Source organism: Pocillopora verrucosa, chromosome 6, assembly GCF_036669915.1.
Source record: "Pocillopora verrucosa isolate sample1 chromosome 6, ASM3666991v2, whole genome shotgun sequence".
NCBI lineage: Eukaryota > Metazoa > Cnidaria > Anthozoa > Scleractinia > Pocilloporidae > Pocillopora > Pocillopora verrucosa.
In genome coordinates, this window is record NC_089317.1 from 3,901,817 (window position 1) to 3,928,017 (window position 26,201).

Here is a 26,201-nt window from a genome sequence, read left to right on the forward strand (position 1 = left end):
TGACTAGAGTTCGTGACTGTGCTCTTATCGACAACGGCATTCCTGCAAGTTGCGGTAAAATTTATTATATGACCCGTCCGGCCCTGCGTGCCTAATCCTAAGGCCGAAAAACCATGGAGAAAGACGACGTGAAAAAGCGGTCCGGCCCTTGTGTACTTGTACGACTTGATTGCAAAAAGGGAACGAAACATTGTTCGCTGTTGTTGCGAAAAAATGAGTGGCAACAGTAGACAAAAATGAGTAATAAGTCACGTCTTCCGATAAATTGTGATTTTCTTGCTCAACCAGTGTTAAACGGTAACCCCAATTGAGGTCTCTACAAGTAATTCGTCTGGAACTTAACCTAACAAAGCTGGACAACTTAAACGAGGATGACTCATTTTTATAATGACTGATACAGTGTAATGGCGGACAGTTAAAACGAAAATTTGTTACTTGCTGAAAATAAGAAAAGAAAACTGTCTTTTCTTTGCAGTACTCAGGGGGGCGTAATTTCATCAAAATGAAATCATAATCAGGTGAACGGGAAGATATTTTCCTCTTTGTCCTTACCTCAAGAGGCTTCAACTAAACGTTCCTGTAAGATAGATTCCTTTGACGCATGGTAACCTCACAGAAGATTACCCTCCCAACCCTTCCCCGACCCCAAGTCTTACTTGTTACAACTCTTGAGTAGTCTACACCCACAAACCAAGTACAGTAAACAATGTCGCCAGTAAAAAAAACCTTTATTACAAAATCTTTGCGGTTTTATTTACATTGAGCGTAGCATGTCACTCCAATGATTAAAAGTACTTTGCCTACCTGGTATCTTTGACCCAAATTAAGATTTCACTTGGAACTACTGATCTAGTTTAAATATAAAAATCTACTAAAATTAATGAAACTATTAAAGTTAATGAAACTAATGAAAAGACAGCTTTAAAGCTGGTCGGTGTCTCCGAATTATAGCTTCAAGACTAGCTGCCATCTCATCCTGATAAACTGGCAGAGGAAGTTCTAGTGTGGTTAGCTTACAGCTCGGATGCTGTAAAGCTTCACATAGACTGGCAACACCGATATCAGTGATGTCAGTATCCTCCAGATCTAGTGTGGTTAGCTTACAGCTCGGATGCTGCAAAGCTTCACATAGAATGGCAACACCGATATTAGTGATCTCACAATGTTGCATACGTAGAGTGGTTAGCGTACAGTTTAGATGCTGTAAAGCTTTACATAGACAGGCAACACTGGTATCAGTGATCAAATTACAGAGCATACTTAATGCGGTTAGCTTGCAGCTTGAATGCTGTAAAGCTTCACATAAACTGGGAACACAGGTATCACTGATCCCTCTAAACGAAATACATAGAGTGGTTAGCTTACAGTTTGGATGCTGTAAAGCTTCAGAGAGACTGGCAATACCGGTATCAGTGATGTTATTACCCTCAAGATATAGTGTGGTTAGCTTACAGCTTGGATGCTGTAAAGTTCCACATAGACTGACAACACCGGTGTCAGTGATCTCACTACACCCCAGGTTTAGTGTGGTTAGCTTACAGCTTGGATGCTGTAAAGCTTCACCTATACTGGCAACACCGGTATCATTGATCCCACTAGAATTCAGATTTAGTGTGGTTAGCTCACAGCTTGGATGCTGTAAAGCTTCACATAGCCTGGCAACACCGGTATCAGCGATCTTAATATCATTCAGACTTAGTGTGGTTAACGTCCTTACCAATAATCGAGTAATAAAATCAAGATGTTCAACACTCCAGTTAATGTAAAATAATATAAGTTCAGACACAAGACAGTGTTCATTCATCAGTGAATTAAAGACTCGTTGTATTCCAGACAGTGTTAGATGTGGTCCGGAAAGTCCTAACCTCTCAACTGTGACAAACTTATCGGTATACTTGTGTTGTACCTCTCCAGCTTCCTCTTCATTTAGTTCACTGATAATGTCCAATACAAACGATACCGTAATGCAGGCTACTTCTGAGCAACAATTTAAAGCCATGACACCGTGTGAATTACAAAACGCTCGGGGATTCTCCCATTTATACCAAACAAGTTTGGTATAAATGTCGGTTATTGAGACAGGAAGGTCATCAGAATTTTCTGATTCGGTTAGGGTATACTCCATCTCGAAGCACAACAGATAACAGAGCATAGGAATATGAGCAAAACTGACCAGGTTCTCATTGTTCATGACATGTTTAAGTACAGCGTTCTTCATATTTTCGTTTTTCTTGAAGTATTTCTTTATGTACTCTTTGACTTGTTCTGCCGAAAAACCAGCAATTTCCACATACCATTTATAACGGATTCCTCCCATCTTGTCCGATTCATCAGGTCGCGAGGTAATCATGACGATAGCCCCTTGCAGGATTTTTCCATGGATGAGTTTAGAACACAGTGCAGCCACCGGCATTTTACGTCTAACGTCATTGGGATGCCGTCCTTCTGAGTTTCCAGCGATACTGGTTTTCTGAGAATACTCATCATAGCCGTCGAGAATTATCATTACTTCCTTGGAATGCTTTACAATGTACTCAAATGTTGATTCGTTAATGTTACATTTGTCATTCAGTACCGAGGAAAAATTTAAGATTTCTCTTAAAGTCAAATGCTTATTCTTGAGCAAATTCAACTGACGGAAAGTAAGCAAATACACAAATTTCAAATTGGGGATTTCAGTGCTTTCTAGTGCTTGAAGTAATTTGTTGTTAGCCCAATCGCGAATCACGTTTTGGCAAAACAGGGATTTCCCAATCCCTGCTTTTCCAACGACAAGAATAGAATTAGCACTTTCCTGATCATCAATCATGCCAAGAAGTATTTCACAGCAGTGCTTGACTGGAGTACCACTAATTTTCCCGTAGTGCTCAAGCTCTTTACTCCTTGAATAATATGTCTTGCCATTCCTAATCAGGGCTTTTCTTCCATGTTGTATGAGAAGATTAATGAATATTTCGTCCGTTTTCGCGTTGGAAATCGTGCGAGAGGCAAGCAGTTTGGGTTGGAACTCCGTATGGTACATAATTGAAGACTTTAAAGCTGAAGTGTAGGTACTTATGGCTGAAATATAAAAAAGGAACATACTTAATAAATAATATGAACACGAGGATAGCAGTTTAAGTACTATCACTCTTGCTCCACGGGGTTTAACTGTTTTGAGGGCAGGTCTGACAATCAACACACAAGCGCTTAAGGCAAAGATTTTAGGCTATATTGGTATTACTCTTATTGCTGAAAAAAGTATAACAAACTAAAGGCACATTAATACCACACATAGTTCTAACCCTTAGAAGCTTAGTCTTGAATGTAAATTTCAAAGTCTAGTGTCTGACAGAGAAACAATTCCAGTATTGAATATCAGAGCCCCAACTCACGGACCCTATAATGGTTAAAAATCGGTGGTGGCGTCAGATCCACTTGTCTGACGCCCAAATTCTTGAAACAACAGGATCACATATCACCATCCAATATGGAGCAACTAACAATTACCGTTCCAGATATAGGTCTTGGCCTACTGTGGTTTCAGAAAAAACACAAAATTTCTGTGTTTTCTGAACAAAAGTTGTGACCCCCTTCTATATAAAAATCCTTGATCCACCCTTCAAAATCGTCTTTACTTGTCAACATTTAATAACAGTAGTTCAAATAGTTGTAAATAAGTTCACTGTTATCATTACCATTCACATGATCACTATTATTACATTTATTATTTCACTATTAAGTATCACACTCATCAAAACATGTAGGACTCACTTTGAGAAGGCAATTCATTGGCACCTAAATTAAATAATAAACAAAAAGAAGTGTTGTCTCTTTAAACCAATTTACTTAAGAAATTTACTTACAATCTGATTCATTCGTCTCAACTAATATTATGTCAGGTTCCAAAAATGGGTAAAAAACAACAACAACAACAACAACAACAACAGAAAAAAAAACTGTAAATACATGTATATGTGCTGGCAGTTATCACTTCCCTGTGTATTCAATTAAGTATCAACATCAAAATACAGTTGCACATGCAGTACTGGATAATTCTCTGTTTAAAACAATTTGATGTGTTGCTTAATTTGCCCAGGAACATATATCAAATCACTTCAAATCACTAAATGGCAGATGTCATTGGCCTCCGAATTTTCCATTTTCTGGTTGTGTTACATAAACCAAGCTAACTATAGAAAACAGGCATGTTCACCTGGCTCATGAAGTGAATTGTCATTCATCAGCATCACTTGATTTAACCACAATTTTTTTCTGCCACCACCTTAAGAGGCCTTGTTAAACTTACTAATACATAAACTTAAAATAAGGGTAACTTAATTTTCTATTTGTGAACTGTTACTGAATAAATGATCTTGATTTGTAATCCATACAAGAATATGCTATGGGAACTTAGATCTTAGCCAGACCTATCCTTGTAAAAGGACAAGATTGAGACAGGAAGCAATACCTGCATTAAAGTGAGGCCAATCTTGGAATATGACTGGATCATTCAAAATGTTGGCCACAACGGATGCTGCCATCACACAGGCAATTTGTTTCCATTTCTTACTTGAAGACTGCATTTCATCTACAAAGTCTTTGATGCCCCTGACTACCACCCATTCTGTCTTAAAATCATGGGCTGCAGCATACACTCCTTAAACAAAAAAAAACACTCATGTCTGTTAACTATATTGCTAATTTTGGTAGAATCCTTAAAATAATTGTGCGATGAAAGCTTAAAAAGATTCACACTCTAGCTGTTTGTAAAAATGCACATCCCAGAAAGACATTAGTTAGTAACAAAGTCTAATTTTTTTCAACCAGTACTTTAAAAAAAATTGTACACCTTGTTTCAAAAGTAACTTTCAACATTTCTCAAAAGACAAACTTTTGTCAGCTAGAGTCAACCCTTTCACTCCTAAGATCTCTTTGGTAATTCTCTTTAGTGTCTGTCGTACAATTCCTATGATGTTACAGGTGGTGTAGATGGGAGAATTTGGTTTTGGATCACCCAATAATTTCCTAATTGACATTTTCTTTTTCTTTTCCCATTACTTACAGTAATATAGTTGTATCTACTTGATATCATATTGATACTGTAAGGAGAAATTCTGTCTTGGTCACTCGTGGGAGTTTCAGGGTTAACAGGGACTGATAGTTATTCCTCAACTCTCAAACTATTCAACAAAATACTTCTACATTTTTCAGATGACAAATTTAAGACAATTGATGACATCCTGATGGAGCACATTCAATTTAGAAGACAGCAGAAGTCTCAGTCACCTCCACCTGCTAAACAATCTTCAACCCCAGTCAAACACAAAATTACTATTATTATGCAAGATATAATTTCCACAAATTTCGCATGCTATAATTATGGTATATGCTATTTCTTGGACCAGCAGAGACAATACCAGGGCAGTCTTTTTCAAAACTCTCGCTTCAAATGCTAAAGTCCTTGGCTCATCAATTATTTGAATTATTATGATTCTCACCTCCACCTTCCATTTCAACTGCAATTGCCTCAGGGTGTTTCCTAATCATATCTCTGTTTGCCTCCAAGATACTCAGAACCACTCCATCACAGTGCACTTTGGCATTATATTCATCAGCATTTTGTAAAGGTGCCTTCCACCCATCAGCCACATGTTTGATCAGCTTACCAATATCTCTACTAGGGGGAGTTTTGTGCGCAGCTGTTATCAGCTTTGCTGAAACAACCACATCTCCTAACTTGACCTTTTTGCTGTTCAAACCACTGCAGGCACCAACAGAAAAAATAGCCTTCGGTCTCAGTAGCAAAATGGCATCTTTTGAAGCAGATAAAGAACCCCCAGGAACATCAGGACCCTTAGAACACCTCATCAATGCAATTTTCATTTTCTTTCCTTGATCATCACCCATGCACCCAAAGTACACATAGCCAGTACTGATGTGGTAACTCTTAAAGGGTTCCTTCAGGTAGGCAAAGCAGCTTAAGAACTCACAGTCCTCCACTGTTAATAAAAGAATATCAACAGGAAGTTCAACATTGTTCCAAGTAAAAGAGGTTTCAGGAAGATCACTTATCAATGGAAGTGTAACATTGAGCTCTGGTGGGCTTGCATTCTGTGCTGATGTAGTTTCCCTTAGCTTGGCATCATTGCTGTCTCTAAAAAAGAAGAATGTAGTATTTCTTTTTTTTTGTTTCCATTCATTTATTAGAAGTTATTAGCAGATCCGAAACAAAAATCAAAAGATAATGAAGAAAAAGAAAAGAAAACCAGTTATGAATAACAATTAGGTCAATGCATCCTTGACCCTGCATAAAACATTTCAAGTCCACACTAACTGATTAAACAGTACAAAATTACACACTGTCAGACATACTTGAAGAAAAAAAAACACCTCTGAGTGCTACCCTTTTTTCTCTGAGTTTGCATGGTTGTGTCATTCACTGAGTTGCATCTTTCACTCAAATAATCAGGCTTTAAATCTATCACCTTCGGCACAGAATTATATTTTGACGACATGTATGAATTTTTTTGTAGACTTCATTCAAAACATCAAGAAAAAAACACAAAAATTTACTTACATATAAAGTATACCAATTTCCACACAGAAATTTTTGAGGTAATTTCTTTTATTTCATGACCCACTATATCTAACATTAATCACACAAAAGAGAAAATTAAGTTAAAACTTAAAATTAACAAAAGTAAATCACACAAACCTTCCTTTCCTAAATTTTGTTCATATGTCTCAATGGAACCTTCCAGGTCATCTTCCTTCCTGGCCTTTAATTTTTACCATTTTCATCTTCATGTGATTTATCTGTGACGCAGTCTTCATCCTTCAGCCACTCTCTGAAAAGCTCCTGGTAGTCTTTCCCAATATCAGCATCCATGCAATCAGTTTTAAGATCATTGATAACATCCTGATAGTGGGCCCTTCCAATACGCTGAAAGGTGTCTTTGATGTCATTCCAGTAGGAAATGAAAGTTGGATCATCAACTGAACCACTGGTAACATGACTGTAAACTCTGTCTCTGAGGATCTTGATGCGAGAGATGTCAGCTGCTGGAGTGGTGTCTGTTACCAAAGGAAGGTCATCTTGGCCAGAGGCAGGGAGAGTTAGACCAAAGATATTCCCCAGAAGTAATAGCAGCAGGGAGCTGTCAAAGTTCCCTGAGGAAATTGACCATTTTACAATTTGCACCACTGGGAGGTACACAGGACTCTCTTCTTTCAAAGTGTTTGTAATTTGGCACAGTTTGTGGGATTTGTCAGAACTGTGTGAAGTTTTTCTGGTGGACATACCCTGTCAAAGATCTCCTTTAACACATGTGATCCAACTTCAACAAGAAGGCGACACAGCTGAGCATAGTTGGAGGTTCCTTTGGTAGAAGGATTCGATGGAGTGGCAAAAGCCATGAGGACATGTCTTCTGAAAAGAAATATACACGCAAAAGTCATTATTTCAACTTCCCAGAGCCAAAATGTCATTCCACATACTTAACATTGAATTTATAGTCACCTGACATTAATTTATACAACAAGTGTGATGTGTCTTCCTTTTTAACCCTTCAACCCCTAAGAGTGATTGGCTTCTAATTTCTCCTCACAGTATCACTCATGAATCAAATGTGGAGGTCACAAGAATAAAGAAAATGATCACCAATTTAAGAAGTTCCTGATTGTCAAACAAATTCTCCTTGTCAGTATCATAGGGAATGTAAAGAGACCAGTGTGGAGAATATGAATACCAATGTCTTAGGGTGTTAAGGGTTAAAGGCAGATGGGGCAGAGGGAACACACACAATTCTGTTAAACCTTCAGAGTAATGTATAGTTCTTAACAAAAATGCACTGTTCTTCCAAAGACTCATTACATCTATTTAGATTTTCCATAAAAAAACATGCTACTGTTCATTTCAATTAGATTATTTTTATCCATAAAGATTATTTCTAATCCAAAAAAGTCTCTTGAGTGATCAAACTTATAAAACAGCTTTCATTTGTCAAAACAACAAAAGAGATTCTTTCTGGCTCTCAGCCATTTATACATGTCAACCACATATTTACCATGCAATTTGCAATACTTAATTCCAAGCAATTTTGGTTTTGTATTTACTGTTCTGTGAAGAGAAATAAATTACCATGGCTATGATGAAAAGAAGTTTCCATGTTTTTCCCCACAAGATTTTCCTCTAACATCCCTCAAAATTTCAGAGAAATTTTGAAGCACCCTGTGAGATCAGTTACTGTTCTTGGTAGCAAAAAAAGAGTCTGTACTCAAGCCTAGGCCCCCTGTAGAAGGAGCTTGTCTTAGTTTCCTTAGCATAGAGCTAATACAATAATAACAACTCCCCCCTGGATGGGATGCCAGTCCATCACAAGGTCCCCCCCCACCAGCATTTCATCAGGCTTCCCTAACAATTCACCAGTACACATTTATACTCCTAGGTGGAGAGAGGCATGGGGAGAGTAAAGTGTCCAGCCCAAGAACAAAACACATTGACTCAGCCAGGTCTTGAACCCAGACCTCTGGTACCAAAGTCCAGTACGATGACCATAAGGTCACAATATGTCTCCCACTGTTGTTAAGAGATGGCAATGTTCATCACTGGCAAAAAATAGTATGGTGCTCTCCTAAGATCACACTCCTTTCTTATTATATATAGGCCTAGGTCACACTAGAGCTTTTTTTTGTTTGTTTAAGTAAAAAATCTGTCAACAAGTTGCATAAAATAAGTACAACCCTCAATTTTAAAAACTTGCCAAATTTTTGTGGATCACCAAAATTCTGCTAATCTTCAAAAGAGCCATGTCCTGCCTCGGAGGCTTCCAAATTTTGGCATACCAAAGTATCTCACTTTTTTTTTTAACCATTTAGCTGTCATTGTACATAAGACATGTCTAGATAAAATTTAAGCTGGAAAAATACACTGTGGTCTGCTAGTGTAATTTGGGGCACACAATGGCAGGACACAATACAAGGTCCCAATCTCAAAACCCTTACTCTGCCAGTCACAGAGACCTCGACCAAGGACAGTTTCAAAAGCAAGCTCTATTTGAGCAAAGTCTTTGCCTTCAATGTCTAAAAGCTGAAAGTAGCTGCATAGAAGCCTGCTGATAGTGACTACCAACAATGTAAAAAAAAATTGCTATGTTGTTTTGCTCTGAAAAAAATGCAAGATTCCATTAAAACCTGAAAGCTGTGAAGATAATCATTTGACAACAACCATTCTTGCCCAGTAATTTGTGCAAGAATTTTTCTTTATCTTTTAATAGAGGGAGATGGGTTTGTGATTGATGTATGTGCCAATCAATGAAGTTTTGGTCACAGGATACTGGTTAGATGCGACTGCTGCCAAAAATTGGAAATTGCAAAATTTTTGCAAATTTTTCACAAGCCACATTCACATGCTCTTAATACAATTACTAATTAGATGGTATATCCCCTTTGAAAATAAACTCAAAGCAATTACTTTTTTGGGCAAGCAATGTAGCATATGGCGCAATAAGAAGAAAAGTGTTACAAAGGTTTCTTTGTTGGTCTGCATGTACTTCATTTCAAAGACTGTTGGTATATTCACTGACAGCAAAGATTCAATCACTTGCCGTTTTCATAGTGTAAATAAAGAAACATCAATGTTTTGTTTCTGATTCCATGAAAGTTATCTCCTTGATAAATATTGTTTGTGACTACACAACTTTCATGCTGAAATGCTCAATGTTCAAAGTTTTCAAGTTGAAGTTAGCAGAAACAAACATCATCTGTTGTGAGGCAGCTTGATTAGCTTTCGTATATAGAGAGAATCCACATTAAACTTACGCGCAAGGGAAGATCAATAACATTTCTTTCACACGATGCATATTCAGTTTAACCTCGCAGGAATTGTAAAACTGCAACTGCATTATTTGGGGATCGAATCCAAACTACTTTCTGAGTTGTATAAATTTTCTATCGATGCTGGCATCCAAAGTCAGTTGTTCGTTGCCCGTCAAAGCCTGAAAATTTTCCGAAAATTTGTCCGATGATAAGCATGTTTTTCGTACACGTCTTTAGTTCCAAGAGACCAACTCTAACATGTTTAAATCCAGCCTAGCGAATCCAACCAAATTAAGCAATATGGAAACAAATAACGGATTCAACCTCAAAAACTGGTGAATGTAGACATATCAACTATTACAATTCCCAATGGATTCGAAAATATGCACCTGTTTTCCAACAAACGGGAAGTGCTGACCGAAGCACTAAGCTACGTAGTTTAACAATTTGGCACTAATTAAAGACACTATTTCCTCGCTAGTAGTTTCAGGAATCGAGGTGAAAAGTATATGGTAAATCAATGACTCTACCTTGGCGAGAATCGTCTGCTTAACAACGTAAAGTAAGTCTCTCGAAGTAGAAATCAACCATGTTGGGCAGCCAAATCCGTGCACCTTGCATAGTGCTTCTCAACCTTCACTGATCATCTGCCTCTATTTCAGCCATTTTGAAAGTGTTAGTTTCCGGGGCTTCTTGTTTAATCTGACTTCCGGTCATTTCTATTTCCGCTTCCTCATCTTTTAGTTTTATTGAACATCTTTTAGTTATATAGGGTCACGCATGAATGAGTCAGGAAAGCGATGTATGCTGCACAACATCGATGTATGACATCCAAAATCGATGTATTCCGGATGAAATTGATTTATTCAATTTTACATTAATGTATCCATGTTCGATATTTTGTCCGTAAAAGAACCTCATACCTAAGCGGGTCACCCCACCTATCTTGTAAACGTGATCAAAATAGAGTAAGAAATTATATGGACAGGTGACTTACCCCACCTAGGCGGGTTACCTCACCAACCAACTGTATTTGCGTTGTGGAAATTGATTCAGGATACCTTTAGCTGGGGAATCTGAGATCTGCAGATATAATCTACTTCAAAAACATGGACTACATATACATAAGTGCATTTCTCTATATGTTGCATGAGAATAATTTCTCGGCAGGGTTAGAAAGTGGTCTACTACAGTAATCCATGAATCAGTGTCTGAGATGGAATATGTTGCATTATTTCTCAGATTTATTCGACAATCTTTTCAAATAGAATTCCAACCTGGAGGTAATTTGAAAATGTATCTAAACAACTGGGCTACACAAACATGCTATTTTCATTACAGTGACATTAGTAGAAATCTATAAAAGCAACCGAGCAAAACACCGAATGTATACACGAGGTTCAGGCACAAGCAAGTATTTTCTTGCGACAGCTACATGTTTCGAACATTTTATGTGTCTGAAGATTTTATTTAGCTCACACTCGCGTATTTACAACAACATTTATAGTTACCTGTAATTTGCTCTAAAATTATGCCAGTGGGATAGATTATAAATTAAAGAACAATATAAGCGACGGGCCAATTTCAGCCAAAAACACGTCGACAGAGTTGGTGTCAGTTTATAAACAGCGATTTGTTTATTTAGCACTCGAGAAAAATAAACTAAAAAACTTTACGTAAAACGGTGGTTTGTTCCCTTAACAATAAAGGTAGGGTAATTTTTAAGTTAAAATTGATAGATTTAAATCAATCAAAACAGAAGTAGAGACCAAACACTTCGAGTTTTGTCCCAATAGCGTGTGATTTGCAATAGGAATACAGCAAAGAAAATAGCCGAACTCCGTGAAAATGCACGCTGTATATTTTGGTCTGGCTCGCTCGCTTTTCACGGGCCAAAAATAATGTTTTTACATGATAGACATGAAGAATTGCTCGTTGAAAAGAGCTCTTTTATTTTATGTACATTCGTATACCCCGATGTTATGGTCGTCTGAAATATGGCAAAATTCAGCGTACAAACGGAATACAAAATATAATGTACTTTACGCGGGTGGTTACAAACGAAAGAAAGTTTAGTTGGAGAGGAAATATACTTGGAGAGCTATTCCAAGGGATGAAAAAAATGAATCCAAGATAATTTTTCGTTGTCTAGTACGAGCGTTGTGAAAATGCACTGAAAGCCCGATATAAATTATGCAAATTAGGTACGTTTTGGCCGATTTCGAACTTTCGTATTTTTTGCCAAAATAAAAACTCGCTGGCACTTTTTGAATATTATTTTTGAAAACAATTCACCAAAAGGGTCTTTTGGAGCAAATAAAAAAAGTTGAATTTTTGCTTGTGTCGCCGGATTCTTGAAAATTACTGACTTCTCTTAAGTTCTAGGCTTCTTCAGGTACTATAGTGTATACGTGCGCACAAACTGGTCTATTTCGCTGATTGAGATTGGTACACTGAAAGATGTCGGTCCTCAACAAATCACACAGAAATAAATCATGTTTAACTGTACACCAAACTGCTCATCGAGAGGGTCAAAATGCATTTACAACTGTCCTGTTCTATTTTAGAATCGATCAATATTTTATGAGCATTATATGAGTTCGGAGATGTCGGTTTACGTTATATTCGATGAAACACCCTCGAGTAACTGCCGTATTTTAAAGCAAAAATATTGATAAACGCCGCCCCCGAATAAATGCCAAATCATTACGCGACTCTTATTCGAATAATAGACTCAAAAAAGCAGACCGATGACTACTGAGGGCCTGTTTTCAAGGAGATGGGGAGCCCCAGATAGGTGAAGTAACCCGCCTAGCTGGGTAACCCGCCTGTCCATATAATCTATTATTTCATCTTGATCACGTTTACATGATAGGTGGGGCGACCCGTTTAGGCGGGTTGCCCAGTCTACTGGGTAGGGTAACCCTGTCAGCAAGGGGGCAACATTGCCATGTAAACGTCTCAAGGTCGGTTAACCCGCCCACGCGGGGCGCCGTTCATGTTACAAAAGGATCAAATAAGGAAAACAACAGCGAAACACGAGTGTGTTAAGACTTTGTACATTTCTTGGTCTTCCCATGCAGAGCTAAAACGTTAAAACATCAATTTTTACATCCACTTAGCAATAAAACCTCGACAGCGATTTAGTCACGTTTTTACTTTTAACTCAACACTACATTCACACGTTATGCCAAAGTGAAGACGTTGTACTGTTAGAAACGGTTAACGCATTGAGATATTGGCCAAAATCTTAGAGGAAAATTAATTACGTTTTTTCTGCAACGTTTTTACGACACGTCCTCGTGACATCTTAAACTCCTTAATTGCAAGTGTGATAACAACCTCGAGAAACTTCATCCTGGCATCCCGGGGTTGTAAGATTGTATGTAAACGCTGGCTATTTTTAGCCCACGGTTAGGCGGGTCACCTCACCTACCTGGGGTCCCCCACATTCATGTAAACAGACCCTAGGGCAATGAAATACAGGTTGGTGGTTGATTACTATTAGCCTGGAACTTCTTCGACTGCAAAACTGAAGATAGTATTGCTTACGTATTGCAGTCGGAAAAAAAATCGATCAAGTAATAGTGCCAGAAGGGTCCACCAAGTATATCCAGGCACCGGACGTTTCATGGAACAAGCCGTTCAAGGCCACTTGCACTTAAAAGGAATGATTGGCTGGGTACCGTGGGAATTCACGAAGAAACAGCTGCTGAAATTTGAAATTATCCCCGAAAAGTACCATTTTGGAGTGAATTCTTGATTCTTGAGCAGAGCTACCCAGAGAGGTAATAAAAAAAACTCTCTCGAGCTGCATGTTGAACCTTCCCGTGGACGACATGATTCAAAGCCCCAAGGAACGACAGCCTTGTGGCAGTGCACGATTATTGCTTCTATCGCAGTTGCAAGTTCTGAGTAAGCAAGGCACAAATCCCTTTGAATGTACCGGTTCTGATTTTGAGAGAGCACATCCGTCATTATATCTTTTGGATTCGGATCATGAAGAGGACAGAGACATTGAAATTGGGTGAACTATGTTCACTTTATTTCACATTAAGTATTGCAGTAGTATTAACACGCAGATTGTGAAATTGAGGACAAGCACTAGAACGTGTTTTTGTTTTTTACAATTAAAATGGTCAGTTACCATACTATTGTTTGCAAAAAGTAAATTGAATTTTAAATAAACGCCGCCCTCGAATAAACATCGCACTTGAATCACGAAAATTTTAATAAACGCCGGGGCGTTTAATCGAATAAACATGATAAACATGATTAGCTCTATATTTAAGAGAGCTCCTTTGTAAGAAATTTTTATAAGAGTTGTTTACAGTCTGTTGGACCAAGTTCGATCCAGCAATCTTTCGATGAAAGAATTTATAATTGGTGCCAATCCTGATCTTCCTGCAGCCAGTTAATTTCCCCAAGGTCTTGAAACAGGTAGGAAATCGACAATCATCCCTTCATATCTGGGGCTCTTCTGACTCGTCATTAAGTACTAGGCCTTTGCGGAAGTAGGCATCCGCCGGCACACATTACCATTTTAGAGTTATCCACAACAACTTTGTTTACCTCGCCCCTTTTTAATGAAAGAGAGACGCTCGAAACTTTGAAGTAATGAAAATCAAAGGGCTCTTGGAGCCAGCTCATTCATGTTGTGGCTTAGCTTTGAATTGATTTCTTGGACTTGCTGAATATAGGTGCAGATGAATTCGGTTTATGTGAACTTTCAAGACTTTTGGAATAAATTTTCTTTTATTTTTGGGCAGTTGTGTGATAAGAAAACTTGTGCATTCGTAGTGATGGGGATCGGAAAAAAGTTTGTGTGGGCTGGAGGTGGGATGGGCAGAGGTCATTAGGCAGACTACACCCTCAGTTGGCTGCAATATATCTCATAACGCTGACTGCCGCAATAATTATCTATTAAATATTCCTTGCCCGTTTCTTGATATCTTTTGTTTTAAACAAAGCGGCCATTGCATTTGATTTTTAACAAAGCGGCCACAATCGTTCCTAATAGAATTTCAAGTCTTCATCTAATCTGATTTTCACATATTAATATTTGCGTAGTCACCAAACCAACGAGAGATAAAACCACCAAAAAAGTTAACAAATGGCCAGTCACGAGGGCAACGCTTCGCTTTTCCCTATGATTCTCCGGTTTCTCATGAAAACCAATGACAATATAAGACACTAAGGGGAAATCAGTATGTGTACACTTCTGAACGTTGAAAATATATCAAGTCGAAAGAAAAGTTCTGGTCTTGGTTCGCATTTTTGTCAGCAAAATGAACACATATCGGTTAAAAAGATGAATTTCTCCAATATTGCGCAGGTTAAATATTCAATAGTGGCATCCATTTACATCCACATCTTCTTTTAGTAAGTTGGTAAATTCTGTAAAGACATCACGCCAACCAACTCGCACGGAAAATGAGAATACTAAACGAGGCTTGAAAAAAATTAAGAACGATTGTGATCAAGAGACAGGCAAGGAATATTCCACAATAGTGCAAATAATCGCGAAAGATGATCGCGGAAAAGCACTTGCGTGACGTTCGGTAAGTTGTAAGATGCCATGTTATCACGTATCAGACGAAAAAACAGTACAAATTCTCAGTCTGCATTTTGTACCCGGTCTGCGGTCCGTAGTCTGCATTTTGCACAGAGTACGAAGTCATCCAAGCGCTTGATACGGCTGGACACGGTCCTCAAATAACTCCATATTTCTCTTTGAAATATACTAATTTTTCATTGGAAAATATTCCACCTTCATTTACAATCCTCAAGCGCTTCTAAAAAGTGAAAAAATGCCAACGTTGTCCGTTTCGCTGGCCTTGTACACAGAGTGCAAAGAGATCCAAGCGAGACACTAAGAAAATTTTCACCAGACACTACCGCACACGGTCTTTAAATAACTAGACGTCCGGCAGTCTGATATTTTTCCATATTTCTCTTTGGAAAATACCAGTTTCTATTGGAAGTATTTTGTCTTCATTTAGAATCCTCAAGCGCTTCTAAAAAGTGAAAGGCGTTGCATCAAGGTTGAAAATGGGCCTTTAACTTGTAACTGTAGGATAAAAAGAGGCTCCGAAAACAACAGTGAAATAAACAAATTTTCCCAGAGTACCATTCTTTTTTATTACGATAGATCAAGTATGCATCATTGCAACAAGATTTCTTTTCCAGATTGCAGGAAAATGCGTTTCTGGGAGACTTATCTTTTAAAAAATTTCCCGGGGGAGCATGCCCCCGGACCCCCCTAGAGGTTCGGGCCTTCGGCCCTCAATTTTCTAGGGAACCTGCCTACTTTAAAGGCAGTGCCCTTTTACTTCAAAGTTGCAAATTGGTTAGCGTCTTGTTCACTTTGATTGCCTCAGCAATACATGTAGCACCCGCAGCACTAATACCATTACGTCGCAAATCCAAATTGGTTAGCGTCTTGTTCACTTTGATTGCCTCAGCAATACATGTAGCACCCGCATCACCAATATCATTTACAGACAAATCCAAAATGAATAGCGTCTTGTTCACTTTGATTGCCTCAGCAATACATGTAGCACCCGCAGCACTAATAACATTCTTTTCCAAATACAAATTGGTTAGCGTCTTGTTCACTTTGATTGCCTCAGCAATACATGTAGCACCCGCATCACCAATATCATTTACAGACAAATCCAAAATGAATAGCGTCTTGTTCACTTTGATTGCCTCAGCAATACATGTAGCACCCGCAGCACTAATAACATTCTTTTCCAAATACAAATTGGTTAGCGTCTTGTTCACTTTGATTGCCTCAGCAATACATGTAGCACCCGCATCACCAATATCATTTACAGACAAATACAAATTGGTTAGCGTCTTGTTCACTTTGATTGCCTCAGCAATACATGTAGCACCCGCAGCACTAATACGATTCCCATACAAATACAAATTGGTTAGCGTCTTGTTCACTTTGATTGCCTCAGCAATACATGTAGCACCCGCATCACCAATATCATTTACAGACAAATACAAATTGGTTAGCGTCTTGTTCACTTTGATTGTCTCAGCAATACATGTAGCACCCGCAGCACTAATACGATTCCCATACAAATACAAATTGGTTAGCGTCTTGTTCACTTTCATTGCCTCAGCAATACATGTAGCACCCGCAGCACTAATATCATTGTGAGACAAATCCAAATTGGTTAGCGTCTTGTTCACTTTGATTGCCTCAGCAATACATGTAGCACCCGCAGCACTAATATCATTGTGAGACAAATCCAAATTGGTTAGCGTCTTGTTCACTTTGATTGCCTCAGCAATACATGTAGCACCCGCAGCACTAATACCATTACGTCGCAAATCCAAATTGGTTAGCGTCTTGTTCACTTTGATTGCCTCAGCAATACATGTAGCACCCGCATCACCAATATCATTTACAGACAAATCCAAATTGGTCAGATTCAAACCAGTTCCAAACGACTTCGATAAATGCGAGTGAAAATCACTTTTTTCTCTTTTGCATTCGTTGATGGCCTCCAATACAATTTTTGCACCACGGCCTTCATTTTTGTTGACTTCATTTGTTAAACTCTTTACAAGAGCCACAACCTGTTCATCGCATTTCATGGCCAAAATTCCACATGAAAACAAAAGTATTTGTTTAAGTTCAACGAAATACCTTGGATTGGAAACTAGTTCTTCAGGTTTCATCTCCTTGCTTTGAATCTGAGAACAAATGAAGAATGCTGCAAAGAATTCTTGAAAACTTTTATGTAAGAAGGCATAGTGCAGTGTTTGTCTCAGTTTGCTGCCACCAGGCTGCACTGACAGAAATCCAAATTCAGTCAGGTCTTTTGCATGGTTTCTCAATTCACTTTCATTAAAATCCAGCTTATCGTCAAGTAAACCATTCAACGCTACCTTTCCAAGGTGATTCAATTGCGGTTTGTAATGGTTTGTCAGGTCTTCGCTCGTTTCTAGTAGTCCCTTCTTTTTTCTATATCTTCTCAAAACACATTCAACCATATCCAAGTACAGTTGAGCTCTGCTTTCGGGGAATGTGCCCTCAAACTCTTCGCATAAAAGGCAAAGAAGTGCTGTGTTTAGAGGATTGGCCGCTATTTCTCTCAGGTTTTTATCTCGCCACATCCGTTGCAAGAGCTTGGTGGCTAAATCCGTCCTTTCTTTAAAGTACTTGGTGACAAATCCTTTCACATGCTCTTCAGTAAATCCTTCGATCTGAAGCAGCACGTCACAACATTTTCTCACCTCTTTTCCAGCTTCGTGTCTTGCTGTTGCAACTATGTGGCATTTGGGAAGCACTCTTCCTTCAATTAATTCGGAAAACATCGACAATTTACTGGACGGTAACTCATCCAATCCATCCAATATCAATAAAATGCTGGACTGATTTTCACGAATAAAATGAAAGAATTGTTGTTTGACTTCTTCATCGATGTCTCGGGGCAGAAGCTGATCATCAATAGCTTCCCAAACGTCAGAATGGATATCTCGACATTTTAGTAACAATACCACTTTAAATGCTGTTGAGCCGCAGCCCCGAGGTTCTTGCTGTTTTGTGGCCCAGTCGTAGGCGTACTTTTTACAATAGGTGGTTTTTCCCATACCAGGTTCTCCTTCAATCAACACTGTTCTCGGCGCTGAACACTCTTCATACGGGTCTAGTATTGACGACATGTCAACAAATACGTCAGTGATTACTCCTCTCGTTTTCTTTCTTCTGACCACTTTGAGCCTTGTAAAAATATTGCCAAGAAAAAACTGAAACTCTTCACACCATGGAAATGGTGAGAGCCATCCCTCGCGAGTCTCGTACAGCTGGCGAATTCCATTGATAAGCTCAGTTGGATCAAAAATACCTAGCAATAGCAAAATAAGTAAGAAATCTAATGAATGCAGCATTAAAAATTGTGGTGCCTCTCTGGTATTCGGCACTGGATTTAAATAAGTGAATGAGCACGATACCGTTGCCAAAGAAATTACTTGGACGATGCAAAAAGCTTTTAGTGTATGATTCATGCTTACTGATTAAAAGCCATTTAGATTATGAATTCAGGTAAACCTACTCTGTTTGTTCGGCTGACAGTGAAACTCTGTCGTAAAATAAATTACTCGGGAGATAAATATTCATATCATTGGAGCCGTAGTCTGAGAAAGGCTTTTTTCGGGATTTACCGAGACTACGAACAAATAAATGGAAACCAAACAACGCCTTTGTGCCTTCTTTGTCACGCGGTTTCATCAAAAAAGCTGCAGAAAACCGGAACTCGCCTGCGATGAAGTGGGAGGTTTTACCTACAGTCTTTTCCTTAGGAACCTATTTTACTCAAGACGATCCTCATTCAACTATTTTCCCATGTAGAATTGAATACTCCACAATATGAGCGTAGGAAGGGTTTAGTTATTTTATTCAGAAATATGCGGATTACACCTAATGCTACTAGGAATTCGGCACTGAATTTAAATTAGCGAACGAGTACGACACCACTGCCAAAGAAATTACTTGGACGATGAAAAAGGTATCAATGTATGATTCATGTCAATTTACTGACCAAAAGCTATTTGGCTTGTAAATGCAGTGGAACGTGCTCTGTTAATTTCTAACATCGAGCCAATGTTAATGCCAATGTTTTCGTTAAAACTGTACTTCGTTTTATTTCGTTCTCCACTCTAATCAAAATATAAAGTTTTCCAGGCTAATTACGGGTGAAAGTTTGAACAATTGGAGGGAATGAAAGCACACCGTAGAGATTACTCCAGAGATTGTCTAAATTGAAAAACTGAATCTCTTTAACATAGGATGATCTCTCCCTCTCTCACATACAGGCCATGTTGACTACGGCGAAATTTGCGGTTCAGTTCGCTGTCCATCTTTACCATTTCGCCTATCATTTTCTCAACAGATCCTTTCGTGGAATAACATTGGAACTTTTAGTCCGAGTGAGAGTCACTTTTCCCTTCCTCTGTTGTTGTTGTTGTTTTTAAATTTTATACAATATTCGAAAAGAACTTATGGCTCGGCTACAGCGGTTTCTGATAGTGAACTCGGGAGATAAATATTGATATCATTAGAGTCGATAGTCTGAGTAAGATTTTTGTCGGTAAAAAAGACCATTGTAAGAACTAATTAAAAAAAAAAAACAAAGAACGCTTTTCCGCCCTCGTTTTCACGTCGTTTAATCATAGAAAAAGGAAAACGCTGGAACAAACCAGAGGTCCGGCTGCAATGCATTGTGAAGTTTCGTTCACAGTTTTTCGCTCGGGAAAATTAAAATAACCACATACGCCTTCTCCTGCCCCTTTTTACTAACACAGCCCTAATTCAGAAATTTTTTCCATGTAAAATAGAATACTCTACAAAAAATTTGAGTGGAGCAAGGATTGCATTAGTCTGTTCAAGAATACGCAGGTAAAATCTAACGAATGAGGAAGTTAGATTCATTATGTCCTTAACAAAAGTAAGACTAAAATAAGGCAATAACCCTTCTCGGCCAAATGTGTATGAGTGCTGTCAGAAAGTTATCCAATCTGAGAGGTAACCTGAGATTCCGTGCCATCCCATTCATCCCACACATTACCTAGTATCTTCATTTAGGTTTAACCTAGTAGCCAAGGCGTGCTCTTACAACAATACATTACCTGAAAAGTGTATTCAAGTTAACGGAACGGAATCCCTATTGATAGTTCAGTTTATCTGTGAGTAGCTATTTCTAGCAACCAACCTTCATCTGTGCTTTTCTCCACTGTGGTCGTCAGGCTACAAAGCGTCTCTTTAACCTCCTTCATTTCAATCTCTATCTTCTCAGTTGTGTCTCTGAGGTCACTTAGCGAATCTGCATTAGTAAGAAAGATAAGCGCAATTTCATAAGCACATTTACATCACAAATTCACATAAACGTGCAGATAAACAATGATACCTATGTCAATATCTACTCGATTCTGAACAGATCAAACTCAATAAGACGCTTAGAAATCACAAAAGTGCACTCCAGCAGTTGTACACGAGTACCCACGAACAGACAAAGATACTGCCGATGAAAACACACTGTGGACATTTGGATTTAATTCTTAATTTTTCACATGAGGTGAGCGACCTCATTTTTCGACCTTATGTGACCTCATGTAATGAATGTACTAGACCTACGGTATTTCTGTGAACATAAGCCTTTGCTTTATCATCTAGACTTAATCCCCTATCGTTATTGAAGCTGCCAAAGAAATATTTATTTTTTGGTGAATATTTTTGTCCGACATACTTTTCCTATGTCGAAAAGTAGCATCAAAACAAAGACAGTTTTAACAATGACTGATATGACACAATCTACTGAGCTTCAAGCTTTTAAAAGACCAAAGGATGGTTATAAAGTTACTGTAAAAATTTCCTTGTGTATTTGTGTTGTTCTATCTTGAGACGAACTCAAAGTCCGGCAAAATTTACTTGATAGCGACTATGAAATGTACATGGTGCGCCTACTTGTCGCCACCGTTAATTGGCGTAAATCACTACAATTTGTGCAAAGTCTAACATAACACTCTTACCTTGTTTATTTATGATTTTATTAGCTGTTTCGATGATCACGTTAATCATGCTCTACCACGTTGCAGCCAGATTTGAGTTTCAGTTTATTTATCTTCTCTAACTTATTATATCAGTGCGTGACAAGCGTGACAGAGAAATTCAAAGGACGAAAGGAGGGGAAAGAAATTTGGGTGACTTGCCGCTGTTTGTTTGATGCATGCTGACATTAGCTCTTAAGAAATTTACCTACAATCTGATTTATTTGTCTCAATCTACTAACATGTCAGGTTCCATAAAGGGTTAAAAAAACAACAACAAAAAACAGAACCATAAACATATGTGCTGGTATTTATCACCTCCCTTTCCATTCCAATAGTTTCACCATCAAAATACAGTCACACATGTAGTACTGGATTAATCAATTTTTTTAGTTTAAAACAATTTGATTTGTTTCTTATTGGCCCAGGAACATTTATCAAATCACTTCAAATCACTTTGGCAGATGTCATTAGCCTCTGAATTTTCCATATTTTGGTGGTGTTACATAAACCAAGCTAACTATAGAAAACAGGCCAGTTCACGTGGCTCATGGAGTGAATTGTCATTCATCATTACATCACTCAATTTAAACACAAGTTTTTTCTCCCATCACCTTTAGACACTTACTGGTATGTAAACTCAAAATAAGGGTAACTTAATTTCCTCTTTGTCAACTATTACTGATTAAATCATGTTGATTTATAATTCATACAAAAATATGCTGAGGGAACTTAGATCTAAGTCAGACCTTTCCTTGTAAAAAGAGAAGATTGAGACAGGAAGCAATACCTGCATTAAAATGAGGCCAATCTTGGAATATGACTGGATCATTCAAAATGTTGGCCACAACAGAAGCTGCCATCACACAGGCAATTTCATTCCATTTCTTACTTGAAGAGTGCGTTTCATCTACAAAGTCTTTGATGCCCTTGACTACCACCCATTCTGTCTTAAAATCATGGGCTGCTGCATACACTCCTAAAAAACAAAACAAATAAACAGTAATGTCTGTCAACTATATCTTAAGCTTATTTTCTTCGCATCTTTAAAATACATGTAATTGTTCAATCAAAGCTCACAAAGAGTCACACTCTAGCTGCACTCTTGCTGTTGTAAACATGCACATTGCAGAAAGAAATTAGTTGGAACAGAAACCTAATTTTTTTCAACCAGTAATCAAAAAAAATTGTACACTGAGACTATAAAACTATTCTTCAGGCTTCATCTTGTTTCATATAAAGTAACTTTCAATATTTTTCAAAAGACAAAGTTTTGTCAGTTAGAGTTAACCCCTTCACTCCTAAGATCTCTTTAATGATCCTCTTTAACATTTTAACTCCCAAGATCTGATTGTCAATTCTCCCTTCTAGCTGCTACACATTTCCTTGTAAATTGGTTACAAAAAAATTGGATGTTTTATCAAGGTAATTTTATCTTTTACCTGATGAGTTTCAGTATTCTCACTACCTGTTTGCTGGATAACATATGGATATTATAGGGAGAAGTTACATGCTCATCACTTCTAAGAGTTAAAGGGTTAATGTATGTCATAAAATTCCTATGATGTTAGTTAGGAGAATTTAGTTTTGGATCAACCAATAATCCCCTAATTCACACTTTTTTCTTTTCCCATTACTTGTCTGCTTAACATCATATTGAAACTGTAAGGAGAAATTCTATCTTGGTCACTCATGGGAGTTTCAGGGTTAACAGGGACTGTGATACTATTCCTCAACTCTCAAAATATTGAACAAGATACTTTCTACATTTTTCATGTGACAAATTTAAAATAATTCATGACATCCTAATGGAGCAAATTCAATCTAGTTATCCAGAAGAAGTCTCAGTCACCTTCATCTGTGAAATAATCTTCTCACCCAGCCAAACATCAAATCACTTTAAATACAAGATACACAATTCCTGCAAATTTGGCATGTTATATGGTGTATGCTTGGACCAGCAGAGACAATACCAGAGCAGTGTTTTTCAAAACATTTGCTACATGCGCAAAAGTGCTTGGCTCATCAATTATTTGTATTATTATGATTCTCACCTCCACCTTCCATTTCAACTGCAATTGCTTCAGGATGTTTCCTAATCATATCTCTGTTTGCCTCTGAGATACTCAGAACCACTCCATCACAGTGCACTTTGGCATTATATTCATCAGCATTTTGTAAAGGTGCCTTCCACCCATCAGCCACATGTTTGATCAGGTTACCAATATCTCTGCTGGGAGGAGTTTTGTGTGCAGCTGTTATCAGCTTTGCTGAAACAACCACATCTCCTAACTTGACCTTTTTGCTATTCAAACCACTGCAGGCACCAACAGAAAAGATAGCCTTGGGTCTAAGTACTGAGATGGCATCTTTTGAAACTGACAAAGAACCCTGAGGAACATCAGGACCTTTGGAGCACCTCATCAATGCAATTTTCATTTTCTTTCCTTGATCATCACCCATGCACCCAAAGTACACAGGGCCAGTGCTGATGTGGTAACTCTTAAAGGGTTCCTTCAGGTAGGCAAAACAACTTAAGAACTCACAGTCCTCCACTGCTAATAAAACAATATCAACAGGAAGTTGATCAGTTTCCCAAGAAGAAGAGATTGCTGGAAGATCACACAACTTTGGAAGTTTCACACTGAGCTCTGGTGGGCTGCCATTGCCATTCTCTGCTGATGTATTTTCCCCTGGTATTAATACTGTCTCTGAAAAAGAAGGTTGTAGTTTTTGTATGTGAAAGTTACTTCAATTACTGAAATAAAAATCAAAAGATAAAAAAGATGAGGACAAAAGCAAATTATGGATGTAACAGTTGACTTAGCTTAAGGTAATAAAGATTCACAACTTCAATAATGCATAATTGTGACTTTTAAAAAAAATCTGCTGGAAATTCATTTCATCTAACAATCCAGTATGACTTCATTATTGACTCAACAAATTTAAGTTAATTTAAAACTCAGGTTTGAAAAAAGAATAACACACACCTCTCTCCCATGAATTTTGTTCAGAAATGTCAAAGGAATTCTCCATGTCCCCTCCCTTCCTGGCCTTTTTCACAATTTTGTCTTCATGCACTTTGTCTGTGATACGGTCATCATCTTTCAACCACTCTCTCAGAAGCTCTTGGTAGTGTTCTTCAAGATCAGCATCCATACAGTGGAGTGTAGGATCATCTATGACTTCCTCATAGCAGGTCCCTCCAATACGCAGAAAAGTGTCTTTGATGTTGTTCCAGTACAAACTAAAAGTTGGATCATCAACTGAAGCATTAGCAGCATGACTGAAAACTCTGTCTCTGAAAAACTTAATGCGAGTGATGTCAGCTTCTGGAGAGGTGTCTGATCTTTGAGGAAGGTTATTACAGCCAGAGGCAGGGAGAGTCAGACCAAAGATATTCCTCAGAAGAAGTAGCAGTAGGGAGCTGTCAAAGTTCCTTGATGAAACTGATGATTTGACCACAGAATACAGTTTCTCCCACTGGGAGGTACTCAGGACTCTCTTCTTTCGAAGTGTTTGTAATTTGGCATGGTTTGTGGGATTTCTCAGAGCTGCATAAAGGTTTTCTGGTGGACATACCCTGTCAAAGATCTCCCTTAGCACATGTGATCCTACTTGGACAAGAAGGCGACACAGCTGAGCATAATTAGAGGTTCCTTTAGAAGAAGAATATGATGAAGTGGCAGAAGCCATGAGGATATGTCTTCTGTAAAGAAAATACACATGCAAAAGTCATTACTTGAACTTCCCAGTGCCAAAATGTCCTTCCACATACTTAACATTAAATTTATTATCACCTGACACATTTATACAACAATTGTGATGTGTCTTCCATTTTAATCCTTCAACCCCTAAGAGTGATTGGCATCTAGTTTCTTCTCACAGTATCACTCATGAATCAAAATGTAGAGGTTACAAGAATAAAGGAAATGATCACCAATTTAAGAAGTTCCTGATTGTCAAACAAATTCTCCTTGTCTGTACCATAGGAAATGTAAAGAGAACAGTGTGGAGAATATGAATACCAATGTCTTAGGGTGTAAAGGGTTAAAAAGGCAGATGGGGCACTCGGGGGGAACCCACACAATTCTGTTAAACCCTCACAGTAATATACAATCTCAAGAAAATGCACTGTTCTTCTATGCATTACATCTGTTTAGATTTTCCTTAAAAAAAAAACATGCTACTTTTCATTTCAATTAGAATCTTTTTATCCATTTAAGATTATTTCTAATCCAAAAACTTCTCCTGAGAGATCACACTAATAAAACAGCTTTCATTTGTCAAAATAACAACAAAGGTGTCCTTTCTGGCTCTCAGCCATATATACATGTCAATCACATATTTACCAGTTTTGCAATACTTATAGCACTTAATAACAAAGGCACAAGAGTTGCCCATTTTTTTCAACCATGCACGCAGAAAAATTGTATATATGCATTTGAGCATATGAAATTTGTCTGCTCAGTTAACATATACACGAGCAATACTGTAATTCCAAGCATTTTTGGTTTTTTATTTACTCTTCTGTGAAGAGAAATTAATAAATTACCATGGCCATGATGAAAATAAGTTTCCATGTCTTTCTCCACAAGGTTTGTCTCTAACATCCCACAAAATTTCAGAAAATTTTTGAATTACCCTGTGAGATTAGAGGTACTGTCATTGGTAGCAAAAAAAGTCTGTATTTGAGCCTAGTGGCCCCTCCTAGCAGGAGGTTGTCCTTGTTTCCTAAGCATAAAGCCATGAGGATAATAACAACTCTCCCCTGGATAAGATACTAGTCCATCGCAAGGTTCCCCCCTGCATTTCATCAGGCTTCCCTAACAATTCAC

The 26,201-nt window shown here is 38.1% G+C and overlaps 2 protein-coding genes and 1 pseudogene across 5 annotated transcripts in view; all 3 read right to left on the bottom strand.

Moving 5' to 3' along the window:
• Positions 1–26,201, bottom strand: part of LOC131773602 (protein NLRC3-like) — a 180,721-nt gene that overhangs the window by 113,687 nt on the left and 40,833 nt on the right. The window lies entirely within an intron of this gene.
• On the bottom strand, positions 786–7,398 carry LOC136281538 (NACHT, LRR and PYD domains-containing protein 3-like; annotated as a pseudogene).
• LOC131779387 (NLR family CARD domain-containing protein 3) overlaps positions 15,926–26,201 on the bottom strand; it is a 172,209-nt gene continuing 161,933 nt past the window's right edge. For 2 of the 3 annotated variants that reach the window (XM_066168023.1, XM_066168021.1), the window contains one exon: positions 15,926–17,706. In XM_066168023.1, coding sequence (XP_066024120.1) covers positions 16,132–17,706 — 1,575 coding nt within the window. In that variant the 3' untranslated portion in view covers positions 15,926–16,131. Of the gene's footprint in view, positions 18,666–20,528; positions 20,640–22,153; positions 22,343–23,417; positions 24,075–24,353; positions 25,073–26,201 lie in introns of all 3 variants that reach the window. The other variant, XM_066168022.1, reaches the window with a different exon arrangement.